The sequence below is a fragment of the Haliotis rubra genome, unplaced genomic scaffold (assembly GCF_003918875.1).
Source record: "Haliotis rubra isolate DU_JTF1 unplaced genomic scaffold, ASM391887v1 Scf110, whole genome shotgun sequence".
NCBI classification, from domain to species: Eukaryota; Metazoa; Mollusca; class Gastropoda; order Lepetellida; family Haliotidae; genus Haliotis; species Haliotis rubra.
In genome coordinates, this window is record NW_025765004.1 from 609,563 (window position 1) to 625,252 (window position 15,690).

Sequence of the window (15,690 nt, forward strand, 5' to 3'; positions counted from 1 at the left end):
ACAGGTACAGATAATACTGTGACGTAACAGTCCTTAACTCTTACAGGTACAGATAATACTGTGACGTAACATTCCTTAACTCTTGCAGGTACAGATAATACTGTGATGTAACAGTCCTTAACTCTTGCAGGTACAGATAATACTGTGACGTAACAGTCCTTAACTCTTACAGGTACAGATAATACTGTGACGTAACAGTCCTTAACTCTTACAGGTACAGATAATACTGACGTAACAGTCCTTAATTCTTGCAGGTACAGATAATACTGTGACGTAACAGTCCTTAACTCTTGCAGGTACAGATAATACTGTGACGTAACAGTCCTTAACTCTTGCAGGTACAGATAATACTGTGACGTAACAGTCCTTAACTCTTACAGGTACAGATAATACTGTGACGTAACAGTCCTTAACTCTTGCAGGTACAGATAATACTGTGACGTAACAGTCCTTAACTCTTACAGATAATACTGTGACGTAACAGTCCTTAACTCTTGCAGGTACAGATAATACTGTGACGTAACAGTCCTTAACTCTTACAGGTACAGATAATACTGTGATGTAACAGTCCTTAACTCTTGCAGGTACAGATAATACTGTGACGTAACAGTCCTTAACTCTTACAGGTACAGATAATACTGTGACGTAACAGTCCTTAACTCTTGCAGGTACAGATAATACTGTGACGTAACAGTCCTTAACTCTTACAGATAATACTGTGACGTAACAGTCCTTAACTCTTGCAGGTACAGATAATACTGTGACGTAACAGTCCTTAACTCTTACAGGTACAGATAATACTGTGATGTAACAGTCCTTAACTCTTGCAGGTACAGATAATACTGTGACGTAACAGTCCTTAACTCTTACAGGTACAGATAATACTGTGACGTAACATTCCTTAACTCTTGCAGGTACAGATAATACTGTGATGTAACAGTCCTTAACTCTTGCAGGTACAGATAATACTGTGACGTAACAGTCCTTAACTCTTACAGGTACAGATAATACTGTGACGTAACAGTCCTTAACTCTTACAGGTACAGATAATACTGACGTAACAGTCCTTAATTCTTGCAGGTACAGATAATACTGTGACGTAACAGTCCTTAACTCTTGCAGGTACAGATAATACTGTGACGTAACAGTCCTTAACTCTTGCAGGTACAGATAATACTGTGACGTAACAGTCCTTAACTCTTACAGGTACAGATAATACTGTGACGTAACAGTCCTTAACTCTTGCAGGTACAGATAATACTGTGACGTAACAGTCCTTAACTCTTACACAGATAATACTGTGACGTAACAGTCCTTAACTCTTGCAGGTACAGATAATACTGTGACGTAACAGTCCTTAACTCTTACAGGTACAGATAATACTGTGATGTAACAGTCCTTAACTCTTGCAGGTACAGATAATACTGTGACGTAACAGTCCTTAACTCTTGCAGGTACAGATAATACTGTGATGTAACAGTCCTTAACTCTTGCAGGTACAGATAATACTGTGACGTAACAGTCCTTAACTCTTACAGGTACAGATAATACTGTGACGTAACAGTCCTTAACTCTTGCAGGTACAGATAATACTGTGACGTAACAGTCCTTAACTCTTACAGGTACAGATAATACTGTGACGTAACAGTCCTTACCTCTTGCAGGTACAGATAATACTGTGACGTAACAGTCCTTAAAGGTCACATGCAATGTAAAACACAACTTTGCAGATTCTGATACCTTTCGTTATGGACTTACCGAAACAAAGCGTCAAAAATGCAAATTCAACTTATAAAGTTGAAAAATAACGCGATGAAAAAAAACGCGTGAAATCGGAATTCAAACGTTTCACTAATTTTCCCCAGACTTTTCTGGGGAATACGGGTTTCAACAGCTGGACTGCGCTCATAGCACATGCGCAGTGAAATAGGTTCGCGCAACTTGGAAGCGGGCTGTCTGGTGAATACTCGGTGAAGGCTTTGGTGTGAGCTATTTTCATAATGTTTTGTTGATATCTCACAGGCAGGCGAGCTTTTTATATGTTATGACAGTAAATAAACTGTTTATATAATTTCATTTGTCTATTTCACCACACGTTCTTCTTACCGAGTCACTTTCTCAGTTCGATACTTAAAAGCAATGTCATTATTTAGCGTTGACACAATTTCTAACTGTGATATAGATATGTCGCTGTCACAGACAAAACTCAATGTCTTGTTTTATTGACACCTGTGTGTCTGCCTGCCTGTCTGCTAATGACAATATTCAATACACAACTGCGATCACTGGCCACATGCAATTTGAACTTTACACCAATCAGGCTATACACCATAAACAAAACGCATTGATTTATGGCCCGAGTTCGGTCTCTGTCACATTATGTAATTACACAGACAGGCAGGTGTGATACTTGAACACATGACATGTTATGATGTCTGTTGATTGCAAAATGTTATACACAAAAAATGAGCATGTATTTACAAAACCCAACATCTCTATATATACACACACAATGAGCCGTGCAGACGGCATCTGCTAATGAACCAGCCGTTACACTTGAGTGCACACCCACCCGCTCTGACTGGGTTCGGTATCCCGGCTGCTTCGTTTCGAGGGAGGTAAACCCAAGTACAAAATATTGCACTTTTGATCTGCGATTATACGCTTATAATTTTGTTTATTTGTTTTTTCATGATCAGCAATGCATATTATATGTCATGAAGAAGTGATAATTGTGTTTTAATTATGTTTGATTTTTTGGTTGCATGTGACCTTTAACTCTTGCAGGTACAGATAATACTGTGACGTAACAGTCCTTAACTCTTGCAGGTACAGATAATACTGTGACGTAACAGTCCTTAACTCTTGCAGGTACAGATAATACTGTGACGTAACAGTCCTTAACTCTTGCAGGTACAGATAATACTGTGACGTAACAGTCCTTAACTCTTGCAGGTACAGATAATACTATGACGTAACAGTCCTTAACTCTTACAGGTACAGATAATACTGCGACGTAACAGTCCTTAACTCTTACAGGTACAGATAATACTGTGACGTAACAGTCCTTAACTCTTACAGGTACAGATAATACTGTGACGTAACAGTCCTTAACTCTTGCAGGTACAGATAATACTGTGACGTAACAGTCCTTAACTCTTGCAGGTACAGATAATACTGTGACGTAACAGTCCTTAACTCTTGCAGGTACAGATAATACTGTGACGTAACAGTCCTTAACTCTTGCAGGTACAGATAATACTGTGACGTAACAGTCCTTAACTCTTGCAGGTACAGATAATACTGTGACGTAACAGTCCTTACCTCTTGCAGGTACAGGTAATACTGTGACGTAACAGTCCTTACCTCTTGTAGGTACAGATAATACTGTGACGTAACAGTCCTTAACTCTTACAGGTACAGATAATACTGTGATGTAACAGTCCTTACCTCTTGCAGGTACAGATAATACTGTGACGTAACAGTCCTTACCTCTTGCAGGTACAGATAATACTGTGACGTAACAGTCCTTAACTCTTGCAGGTACAGATAATACTGTGACGTAACATTCACATACACTGTGGTGCAGCATCACCATGACATCACATACACATTCACATTATGATCTGTAGTCTCTCCCTGAAGATGAAGGTGAAGTACATAGGAGAGAAACTCTTATAGTCATTATTTTGTGCATTTCTTTTTAATCCTTATATATACACACAAAATGCATTGACATTATATAAGGTTATGATAAAGTACTCAGTCTGCTGTTTCCATGGTAGTTTGCCCCTGCAATGGAAGGCGAGGTTTTGTGGGTCATGGTATTGGGCAGTCACTGTTTCTGTACTGCCACACATCACATGGTATTCATCTGATGTCATTTGTGTTTCGGTGATTTGTGCCACCTTGTGCCAGCCCACGTATAAAATGGTAGGACATTAACAGCATGAAAACTTACTTAGATTGCCATGAAACTGGTACTGGTTTGTGGTAAATAGGTGCCAAGCTGTCATCACACACTGCTCAAACACTCTGAAGGCTGTTCCTGTATATGTTGGAAGGTGTAGGAGGCCAACTGACTGGTCATTCAATGGAGTCCACCGTTGTAGATAATCTGAAAGCAGATAAAATCTTACATCTCAAGTTTTGGTATCTGGGTTGAAAAGAGAATGAGTCTAGAACCACTCACTTGGTAAAACATGAAAGTCACAAGCCCTTCACTCTCTCTAGGATGGAGTTTACTTAACAGAAGATGCAGATGCTATCATCTGAATCCACATCTCAATCCACATAAAAAAGTTAACTATCTCCCTGGTTATAAGACAACTTGATATTTGACAGTGGTGCCTCTTCATCTCATGGCAGCAGCAAGGCATGGTGTTGTTAAGCTCAGTGCCTAGACTGTGTTCATAGTGGTGTTCTTTGAAAGAATATCAGGTATTCTTTCATGAAACTGTGCACAAACAAAAATAGGTTGCGGACTGCTGCATTTTGCTATTAGGGATTTTAAAAATTTGGTATTTTTTCCTTTGACTCTGATACTTGTGTGTACCTGACATAGAATAACGGAGTTTAAAATCCCAGTTCCATGTTATTGTTTTGATAGCTCAATATCCACTCTTGTATACAGACTGACAGATCAAGTTGGACTTTAGGTAACTGTCATATTATTTGTTCTTTCAAGTTTATGGGGTGGGGGGTTGGGGTGGTGGGGTTTGTCATCTTCTGACGACTCTTATATTCATATTTGTCTCAGTAACTGGTTAACCAACTTCAAAAACATTTGAACGATACAGAATTGTTAGTGCCGAGCGCTGTATGGCAGTACCTGTAGCCTTTAGTCATCACTGGTGAGCCAGCCATTTGCCCATGATCTGACATGTAGTTTGTCTACATTTACCCTTACTCCAGTGGAGACTAATGACAGTCACTGTAATGCCTTGTGGAACAGGTCCCAGTTCTGAAGCTATGTTACCTGTGTTTTGTTACACATGTAAGATGTGCAGTGCTTACCCTTCTGTTCTCTGCATCATGTTCAGCAGTGATGCAACACTGATGCCTCATCTTGTGTGCAGATCATGCTTCTTACTTGGCGTGTTTGTGTTTAGAAACAGACTGATGACATTATTACAATGTCCATTCTGGCTTATCGTCTGTATTCTTGCCTAGTCTGTTTCTCATCTCCTGATGTTTGTGACTGTCCCTAAGGGTGGTAGTGTGTCAGTGGCTTGTCTTCCACTTGCACCTTGTCCCAGCAGATGTTGGTGATGATCATGAGAGAAAGAGTACAAACTGTGAGTTAGGATAAGTATTATAACTATACAATTTTTTTCAATATGATGTTTTCATTAAAGAAAAACAGTTGATGACTCTGTCAACGCGTGGATATGTGTCGACTGGGGAATTAGCTCATGTTAAGATGATGTGTGTGATGAAGACGAAGGCATAGTTGAGTTCAAACTTCTTTAGGTACATGACAAACAAATACACAAGACATAAGTGAGGTGAGCGGAGTACCTGCTCAACCCCATGGCGTTTCCAACGAGCAGCATTATCCCGCTCGCGGTCGTCCCTACACAACCAGTCGGAATACTGGACTCATCCTCCTTCACCGTATAGATGTGAGCATACTAAGTATATGTACAGTTTTTGACAACAATGGACAGGCGACGACTCAACAACGGACAGATAGAGAAACAATAGCACTTCCTTGACCAGTTGATGTGATGGCAGGCACGGCCAAGGGGAATGACCAATAAAGGTTGTAAATGTCATATACAGTAATTAATTGCCTGACAAGTCAATGTACAATGCAGAAGTGATAAGGATTGCATAGAATACAGATTAGCATCATATAAATAATTACAATAAAGTCTCACATGTCTTGAGTACATAGTTTTTAGTTTTTAAATTTTTGGATGATGGCTGTCCTGAATTAGTCCCTATAACAACTCTCTTCCTTTCCTTCACTCCTGATCAGCGTCAGTCCAGCCTCTTTTCTCTGTGTAAGGAAAACAATATGGATGTAATTATATATCGGTATACAGGTAAATTACAATATATGTATTTAATTCTAACCCACACTATCAGAGTAAGGCACCTATTGGCCAGCACATACAGTGAGCAATCTAACCCACTTCAGCCACCATTACTTTGGTTAAGTGGAAGTCTGACAACTGGTAGTCAAGTTCACATACTTTGTGTACCCCTCTGACAAGTGTAAACTGGCATGACTCCCATCGCCAAAAGCTATGAATAACCTGTGCCTTTTAGAAAGTATTCAGATGTAATATATGATAGTTTGGGGATTACACTTTCTCAGATTCTAGTTCCTTTTTCTTGTTGACGTTCTGTACTTGTAATGGTAATTAGGTGCCTGACACAGAGAGAATGGGTTCAAAGCCTGAATGTGTACTTTACTATGCAGGTGTAATTCTTCATATAACATAGGTTACATTTGACCTCTTTCTCGAATGCATTGTGTATTCAAAAACGTTTATGGCTCACTTTTCTCCAAGACTGTTTCTTATGAAGTATCCATGGCTTCAGGTGTTTCTGACCAATCCATGTCATCAGTGATGTCATCCATGTGGTTTATGAGAAGATGAACTGCTTGTTGAGATTATCATGTATTATAACATGAAAATTTTATCATTTTGAAAGTCATTTAGAACATGCTCTGTGAATATTTCTTGGATAATGTCTTGGTTTTCTTTCTGTAAAATTTCTTGTTTTAAATCATGATTTCTGGAATTGTAATCATGGTAGGCTGATCTATACCATGGTGGTTGTTACTGCATTTATTTACCACAAAGCAAACAAGAAGTCAAGATTATAATTTGATTGCAGTTATTTGGCAGGAAGTTGTTGCATCAGTACATCCTGAGATGTTGTCACTGGATCTGTTTCATGGACTAAATATTGCAAGAGCCCAATACATGAAATCAGTTTTGGAACACAAGATTTACATGCAGTATTATGGCTGGCATTCTTAGACATTAGCTATGACTGAAACAAAGTCAAACATGTTATGTACTTACCGATCGTGCTGAGCTTTACTGCTGCTTTGATGATGAACTTTTCATCAATGCGTCGTTTGTATGTATCATCAAGGTCCCAGTAAAACTCTGGATACCCCTTGATGAACATTGCAATGACCAATGGCTTCCCCTCGTATTGTACAACCACAGGAGAGCCAGATGCACCGTGTGCCAAGTGGGTTTTCAGAGGCAGAAGGTGAGGGTGGGCTAGGTCATTGTACCAGTCACCACTGTACCTATTACCATTGTACCAATTGGCACGGAAGCCCATCTTTTGCAGATCTTGTCTCGCCATTCTGCATTCTTTTTCTGACACTTGAATTGTTGGGCAGTTATTGTCGACAACTTTCTTCCCATATCCATCAAAGCCTAGGATGGTCACTTTGTTGGTCACGTGTTGGTCACGTGACATCAGAGGCAAAGGTGGAGGCAGCTGATGTCCTTTGGGAACATCAAGTTCAAAAACAATCACATCATGTTCCTCATTTTCTAACTCAATACCTTTTAAATAGAATTTTTGCTTGTCAAACTGTACGAAGCTCTTTAACAGCATAGCACCTGAAATGGGAATATAGACATTGCATCAAGTCAGCTTGGAGGTGGCAGGTCACATTACAGGGGGTGACATTAAGGTAGATTATGTGTACCGCAGTTGAACCATTGCTATCAACCACTGGTTTGTTTACATGTATTTGTTAAGAAACAGTTGAAGAATCTGTCATGCCATGACAGTTTGATCATGGCGACATGACCACCTTGTGGTCCTTAACTCTTACAGGTACAGATAATACTGTGATGTAACAGTCCTTAACTCTTACAGGTACTGACTGACTGACTGAGTTTAGTTTTACGCCGCTTTTAGCAATATTCCAGCAATATCACGGCGGGGGACACTGGAAATGGGCTTAACACATTGTGCCCATCTTACAGGTACAGATAATACTGTGACGTAACAGTCCTTAACTCTTACAGGTACAGATAATACTGTGACGTAACAGTCCTTAACTCTTACAGGTACAGATAATACTGTGACGTAACAGTCCTTAACACTTACAGGTACAGATAATACTGTGATGTAACAGTCCTTAACTCTTACAGGTACAGATAATACTGTGACGTAACAGTCCTTAACTCTTGCAGGTACAGATAATACTGTGACGTAACAGTCCTTAACTCTTACAGGTACAGATAATACTGTGACGTAACAGTCCTTAACTCTTACAGGTACAGATAATACTGTGACATAACAGTCCTTAACTCTTACAGGTACAGATAATACTGTGACGTAACAGTCCTTAACTCTTACAGGTACAGATAATACTGTGACGTAACAGTCCTTACCTCTTGCAGGTACAGATAATACTGTGACGTAACAGTCCTTAACTCTTACAGGTACAGATAATACTGTGACGTAACAGTCCTTAACTCTTACAGGTACAGATAATACTGTGACGTAACAGTCCTTAACTCTTGCAGGTACAGATAATACTGTGACGTAACAGTCCTTAACTCTTACAGATAATACTGTGACGTAACAGTCCTTAACTCTTACAGGTACAGATAATACTGTGACGTAACAGTCCTTAACTCTTACAGGTACAGATAATACTGTGACGTAACAGTCCTTAACACTTACAGGTACAGATAATACTGTGATGTAACAGTCCTTACCTCTTACAGGTACAGATAATACTGTGACGTAACAGTCCTTAACTCTTGCAGGTACAGATAATACTGTGACGTAACAGTCCTTAACTCTTACAGGTACAGATAATACTGTGACGTAACAGTCCTTAACTCTTACAGGTACAGATAATACTGTGACATAACAGTCCTTAACTCTTACAGGTACAGATAATACTGTGACGTAACAGTCCTTAACTCTTACAGGTACAGATAATACTGTGACGTAACAGTCCTTAACTCTTACAGGTACAGATAATACTGTGACGCGTAACAGTCCTTAACTCTTGCAGGTACAGATAATACTGTGACGTAACAGTCCTTAACTCTTACAGGTACAGATAATACTGTGACGTAACAGTCCTTAACTCTTACAGGTACAGATAATACTGTGACGTAACAGTCCTTAACTCTTGCAGGTACAGATAATACTGTGACGTAACAGTCCTTAACTCTTACAGGTACAGATAATACTGTGACGTAACAGTCCTTAACTCTTACAGGTACAGATAATACTGTGACGTAACAGTCCTTAACTCTTACAGGTACAGATAATACTGTGACCTAACAATCCTTAACTCTTGCAGGTACAGATAATACTGTGACGTAACAGTCCTTAACTCTTGCAGGTACAGATAATACTGTGACGTAACAGTCCTTAACTCTTGCAGGTACAGATAATACTGTGACGTAACAGTCCTTAACTCTTACAGGTACAGATAATACTGTGACGTAACAGTCCTTAACTCTTACAGGTACAGATAATACTGTGACGTAACAGTCCTTAACTCTTACAGGTACAGATAATACTGTGACGTAACAGTCCTTAACTCTTACAGGTACAGATAATACTGTGACGTAACAATCCTTAACTCTTGCAGGTACAGATAATACTGTGACGTAACAGTCCTTAACTCTTGCAGGTACAGATAATACTGTGACGTAACAGTCCTTAACTCTTGCAGGTACAGATAATACTGTGACGTAACAGTCCTTACCTCTTGCAGGTACAGATAATACTGTGACGTAACAGTCCTTAACTCTTACAGGTACAGATAATACTGTGACGTAACAGTCCTTAACTCTTACAGGTACAGATAATACTGTGACGTAACAGTCCTTACCTCTTACAGGTACAGATAATACTGTGACGTAACAGTCCTTAACTCTTGCAGGTACAGATAATACTGTGACGTAACACTCTTAACTCTTGCAGGTACAGATAATACTGTGACGTAACAGTCCTTAACTCTTGCAGGTACAGATAATACTGTGACGTAACAGTCCTTAACTCTTGCCGGTACAGATAATACTGTGACGTAACAGTCCTTAACTCTTGCAGGTACAGATAATACTGTGACGTAACAGTCCTTACCTCTTACAGGTACAGATAATACTGTGATGTAACAGTCCTTAACTCTTGCAGGTACAGATAATACTGTGATGTAACAGTCCTTACCTCTTACAGGTACAGATAATACTGTGACGTAACAGTCCTTAACTCTTGCAGGTACAGATAATACTGTGATGTAACAGTCCTTAACTCTTACAGGTACAGATAATACTGTGACGTAACATTCACATACAATGTGGTGCAGCATCACCATGACGTCACATACACATTAACTTACATCACATTATGATTTGTAGTCTCTCCCTGAAGATAAATTTGCAATGCATATGAGGGAAATTCTAAGAGTCATTATTTTGTGTATTTCTTTATGATCTTTATATATATATACACAAAATGCATTGACATTAATACAGTACAACCAGAAATTATTGAGAATTTAAAGATTGTAAATTTTTATATATTTTTTCACTCATTACTCACGTATTAAATGTGAATATTAGCAGAACATAACTCCTGATTCAAAGACAGGTGAACAGTTAGTATTTTGTCAAGTCACCATGGGCAGCAATGCAGGCTTCAATGCGGCGGGGCATACTACAGATCAAAGAAGTTAGAAAGTCGTGGTCCATGCTGTCCCAATATCGGACGACTCTTCTTTCATTTCAGCAATATTTCTCAGATTTTTTTTATTGACACTTTCCTTCATAAGTCCCCAAACATTTTCTATTGGATTTAGATCAGGGCTATAGCTTGGCCAATCTAATAATGTCATATTTTGGATCCGAAACCAAGCCTGTGAATGCTTTGAACGATGTTTTAGGTCGTTGTCCTGCTGGAAAGTCAAAAAATTTCCATAGAACACGTGAGCAGATGGAAGTAAATGTCCCTCGAGAGTATCTGTGTACCACTCACTGTTAATATTACCTTCAAATACACAGAGGGGTGTTGACCCTAACACAGATATGCCACCCCACACGTTAAATTTCGGACTGTACTTTGGGCGCTGATACAAAGGTTTTTGAGTTTGTTTGGTCCAGAATTTCAGTGTATTAGGAAACAGCCACACAGAACTTCCATCTGAGAAAAGCACATTGTCCCAGTTAAAATTTCTATGTTGTAAGCACCAGTTCAACCTTCGCTCCTTTTGTTCAGCTTTCATGATCGGTGATGGAATTCCTCGACTTTTCTGCCAACCCATTGCATGCAGCTCAGTTCTAATTGTCTCCTTACAGACAGCCACAGTTCCTCTATCAATCATATCCATCCTTAAGTTTTCTAAACTCTTTCGTTTGTTTTTAGAAACAAGAATACCAAGCCGCCTCCTGTCACCGACAGTCAATTTTCTGGGCCTACCTGCGCCTCCCTGGCGCTCAATGCCATATCCATTTGCAATATATTTCAAAACACGATAAACAGTGGACAAAGGGATGCCTGTTCTACTTGAAATCACTTTAGCTGATCTGATGTCCTTGTTATAATACTCTAAAATCAACTTCCTCTTCTCTAAATTATCCATACTGAGGATCACTGAAAATGTCGTCTGCTAGCAAGTAAACAAAGGGGGATAACTCTTCACAAACTAATGAAAAAGGATTAACGGAGTTGTCTGAAACCAAGCACTTGATCAAGCTGGTCAAGGTTGTTTATATACTAGAAATCCAATTAAACATATTCCTAAAATTCTCAATAATTTCTGGTCATACTATATAAGGTTATGATAAAGTACTCAGTCTGCTGTTTCCATGGTAGTTTGCCCCTGCAATGGAAGGCGAGGTTTTGTGGGTCATGGTATTGGGCAGTCACTGTTTCTGTACTGCCACACATCACATGGTATTCATCTGATGTCATTTGTGTTTCGGTGATTTGTGCCACCTTGTGCCAGCCCACGTATAAAATGGTAGGACATTAACAGCATGAAAACTTACTGAGATTGCCATGAATCTGGTATCTGGTAAATAGGTGCCGAGCTGTCATCACATACTGACTACCCACTCTGAAGGCCGTTCCTATTTGTTGGGGATGGTGCAGGAGGCCAACTGACTGGTCATTCCATGGAGTCCACCATTGTAGGTAATCTGAAAGCAGATAAAATCTTACATCTCAAGTTTTGGTATCTGTGTTAAAAAAAGAATGAGTCCAGAACATGAAAGTCACAAGCCCTTCACTCTCTCTAGGATGGAGTTTACTTAACCGAAGAACCAGATGCTATCATCTCAATCCACATCTCAATCCACATAAAAAAGTTTATCAATCTCCCTGGTTATAAGACAACTTGATATTTGACAGTGGTGCCTCTTCATCTCATGGCAGCAACAAGGCATGGTGTTGTTGTTAAGCTCAGTGCCTAGACTGTCCATCAGACATGGGGCAGGACACTTCAAGAATATAAGATCATTTGGCTTCAGTAGGCTCATTGTACAAACCTGGGCCTAGATTTTTGAAGCTCTCTTAGCGCTAAGATAGTCGTAAGTGCCATTCATTAACAGTAACTTACGACTATCTTAGAGCTAAGAGAGCTTCGAAAATCTAGGCCCTGGATATTGACATTCTTGCTGGCATTTCTTTTGAGGAGAGCAGTGACTGTCGGACACACCTGCACCTACAACATACAACAGTGTTTCAGACCATTAAGAAGGAAAGAACACCTCAATCACCCAAATATAATGTGGGGGGATATTGTCAATGCTTCATCCGTCTGCCCATCTGCCATCTGTTCATCTGTCGTATATTTTTCTCGGGTTTACATGGAAACGATTTGAACTTAGTTGAAAACATTTCAATATTTTTCACCAAAAAATGGTAGATATATCAAACAGAACCTAAAATGGTGCCTTTTGCCATTACATATATTTGCCTTTTTATTTTTCTTGATTTCATGGAGACAATTTGGACTTGGTTTCAAATGGGTTGATCACTGGATTTTCTGTGAAACAATCAATCAATCAACGGTTTGTAAAGGAGGGGGCTGGATTTTATTTCTTGGGCACAAATTGAAAATCATGAAAGATATTTCATCCAAGCCGGGTACATGTATTAACCAAGGGATGAAGTGGTGCCTTTTGCCATGTAGGGGATTTTTTTAAATTTGAGTTTTCCCCGTTTCCATGGAAACTAGGTAGGCTTAGCTGAAATGGTGTCATTTCCAGAGCACAACGCGAAAACCATTCAATATCTTTCAACAAACCTTGGTAGATATATCAAACAGATCCCAAAGTGGCGCCTTTTGCTATTTGTGGATTTTGGGTTAATCTATATTTCTAGAACTTACATTGAAACGATTTGGACTTGGTCTCAAAAGGGAGGGTTGGACTGTATTTCCAGAGCACAACTCGAAAGCAGTTCAACATTTTTTCCAAAGTTGTGCCTTTTGCTATTTAGTAATTTTAAGAAAACTAATTGGTTTTCTGTTTCTATGGCAACAAGTTCGACTTTGTGTTCATAGTGGTGTTCTTTGAAAGAGTGTCAGGTATTCTTTCATGAAACTGTGCACAAACAAAAATAGGTTGCCAACTGCTGCATTTAGGGATTTTAAAAATTTGTATTTTTTCCTTTGACTCTGACACTTGTGTGTACCTGACATAGTATTACAAAGTTTCAAATCCCAATTCCATGTTATTGTTTTGATAGCTCAATATCCACTCTTGTATAAAGACTGACAGATCAAGTTGGACTTTAGGTAACTGTCATATCATTTGTTATTTCAAGTTTATGGGGTGCGGGTGGGGGTTTGTCATCTTCTGACGACTCTTATATTCATATTTGTCTCAGTAACTGGTTAACCAACTTCAAAAACATTTGAACGATACAGAATTGTTAGTGCCGAGAGCTGTATGGCAGTACCTGTAGCCTTTAGTCATCACTGGTGAGCCAGCCATTTGCCCATGATCTGACATGTAGTTTGTCTACATTTACCCTTACTCCAGTGGACAGTCACTGTAATGCCTTGTGGAACAGGTCCCAGTTCTGAAGCTATGTTACCTGTGTTTTGTTACACATGTAAGATGTGCAGTGCTTACCCTTCTGTTCTCTGCATCATGTTCAGCAGTGATGCAACACTGATGCCTCATCTTGTGTGCAGATCATGCTTCTTTCTTGGCCTGTTTGTGTTCAGAAACAGACCGATGACATTGTTACAATGTCCATTCTGGCTTATCGCCTGTATTCTTGCCTGGACTGTTTCTCATCTCCTGATGTTGGTGACTGTCCCTAAGGGTGGTAGTGTGTCAGTGGCTTGTCTTCCACTTGCATCTGGTCCCAGCAAATGCTACATTTGTCAGCCAGGTAGACGTACATCACATAGCAGCTGGTCATCCATGGTCCCCAAGCCTGACAATCAGACAGCGTTTAACATGGTTTAACATGGTTGCTGATCTGCTTTGTGGTAGACACAGCCAGGGGACCAGATAGAGACATTGCGTGATGGATGTGTGGGAACAAGACAGCACAACATTCAGTCCCCGGGAGCTTGGTGCCTCACAATCAACTGTGGAAAACTGGGTCCACTCCCAAGAGGCCAGCAGGGACTTATGTGAAATATGATGCAGGGAAACACAGTCAGGAAAATCGTTTCCAGCCACGCAAGAAGAGAACAGGAAAATGAAATAGTCATTTGTCAGACGCCATGATGCTCGAGATGGATTCAAACCCATGCAAGTTGTAATTAATCCTTGAAATAGTGTTTTACATATCAATGTGATGCATTGTATATATCTAAGTCCCACCATTGGTGAATGGTAAAGAAGCTGTAACTTACAGTGTAAGAAGTGTAGAGCCAAGTGCTGAAGCACCTTTAGAATTCACATCTATTTGCGGACCGATATTTGGATCGTTTAGCAGACACTTTTGGTTAAAATTTGCTATAGAGAGAAATCAATGTTCCACATTTAACTTCACACCCAGTAATAATATGTATTTTATCTGATAATCTCAGTGCAACCAAAAAGAATGAAACAATGGTCAAGAAAATGTCGAAAGGATTACATGTTCATTTTGAAAATGCTATGTTGTCTCATGATAAAAAATAATTTGTAGGCCAACTACATCTATTTTTCAGCTAATTCAGAGGGGAGGGTGCCAATTTGGGAAACAAAATGCACATATATATCTTATGGAAATTAAGATGTGATCAGCATGGAAGTACCAGAACAAGTGTATCATGCACATGCACAGTCGTCGTCCCAGTAATCTGAGACACAAGCAAAGTGGATGAAATCAACATAAAGAGGAAGTGATCTTACATTAAGGAGTGTTATCTGAAAAACATAAAAAGTAAAATGGTCTGGATTTGTACTTTCAGCAATACAACTTCTTATTTGGATAATCTCTGCTTGAAGTAAGATGTCTCAGAGACAAAGGGTGTTGTAGCGACTAATTCAGAACAGCCATCGTCCAAATATTTAAAAATTCCAAAAACTATGTAGTCAAGACATGTGCGACTTTAATGTAATTATTTATATGACCCTAACCTGTATTCTTAATCACTACTGTACATCATTGTCAGTACCACATTGTACACTGACTTGTCAGCCAATTAATTACTGAATATGACATTTATAGCCTTAATTGGTCATCCTTCTTGCCTGTATCTGCCATCACATCACCTGTCCATTG

The 15,690-nt window shown here is 39.4% G+C and overlaps 2 protein-coding genes across 3 annotated transcripts in view; one reads left to right on the forward strand and one right to left on the reverse strand.

The window, feature by feature from the left end:
- The window catches only part of LOC124286454 (regulator of telomere elongation helicase 1-like), a 148,641-nt gene that overhangs the window by 80,033 nt on the left and 52,918 nt on the right, over nucleotides 1–15,690 (forward strand).
- The window catches only part of LOC124286061, a 32,136-nt gene that overhangs the window by 5,317 nt on the left and 11,129 nt on the right, over nucleotides 1–15,690 (reverse strand). The window contains exons 2-3 of one of the 2 annotated variants that reach the window (XM_046722383.1): nucleotides 12,006–12,155; nucleotides 7,044–7,601 (exon numbers count right to left, since the gene is read on the reverse strand). In XM_046722383.1, coding sequence (XP_046578339.1) covers nucleotides 7,044–7,601; nucleotides 12,006–12,155 — 708 coding nt within the window. Of the gene's footprint in view, nucleotides 1–3,961; nucleotides 4,118–5,016; nucleotides 5,381–7,043; nucleotides 7,602–12,005; nucleotides 12,156–15,690 lie in introns of those variants that run through there. The other variant, XM_046722391.1, reaches the window with a different exon arrangement.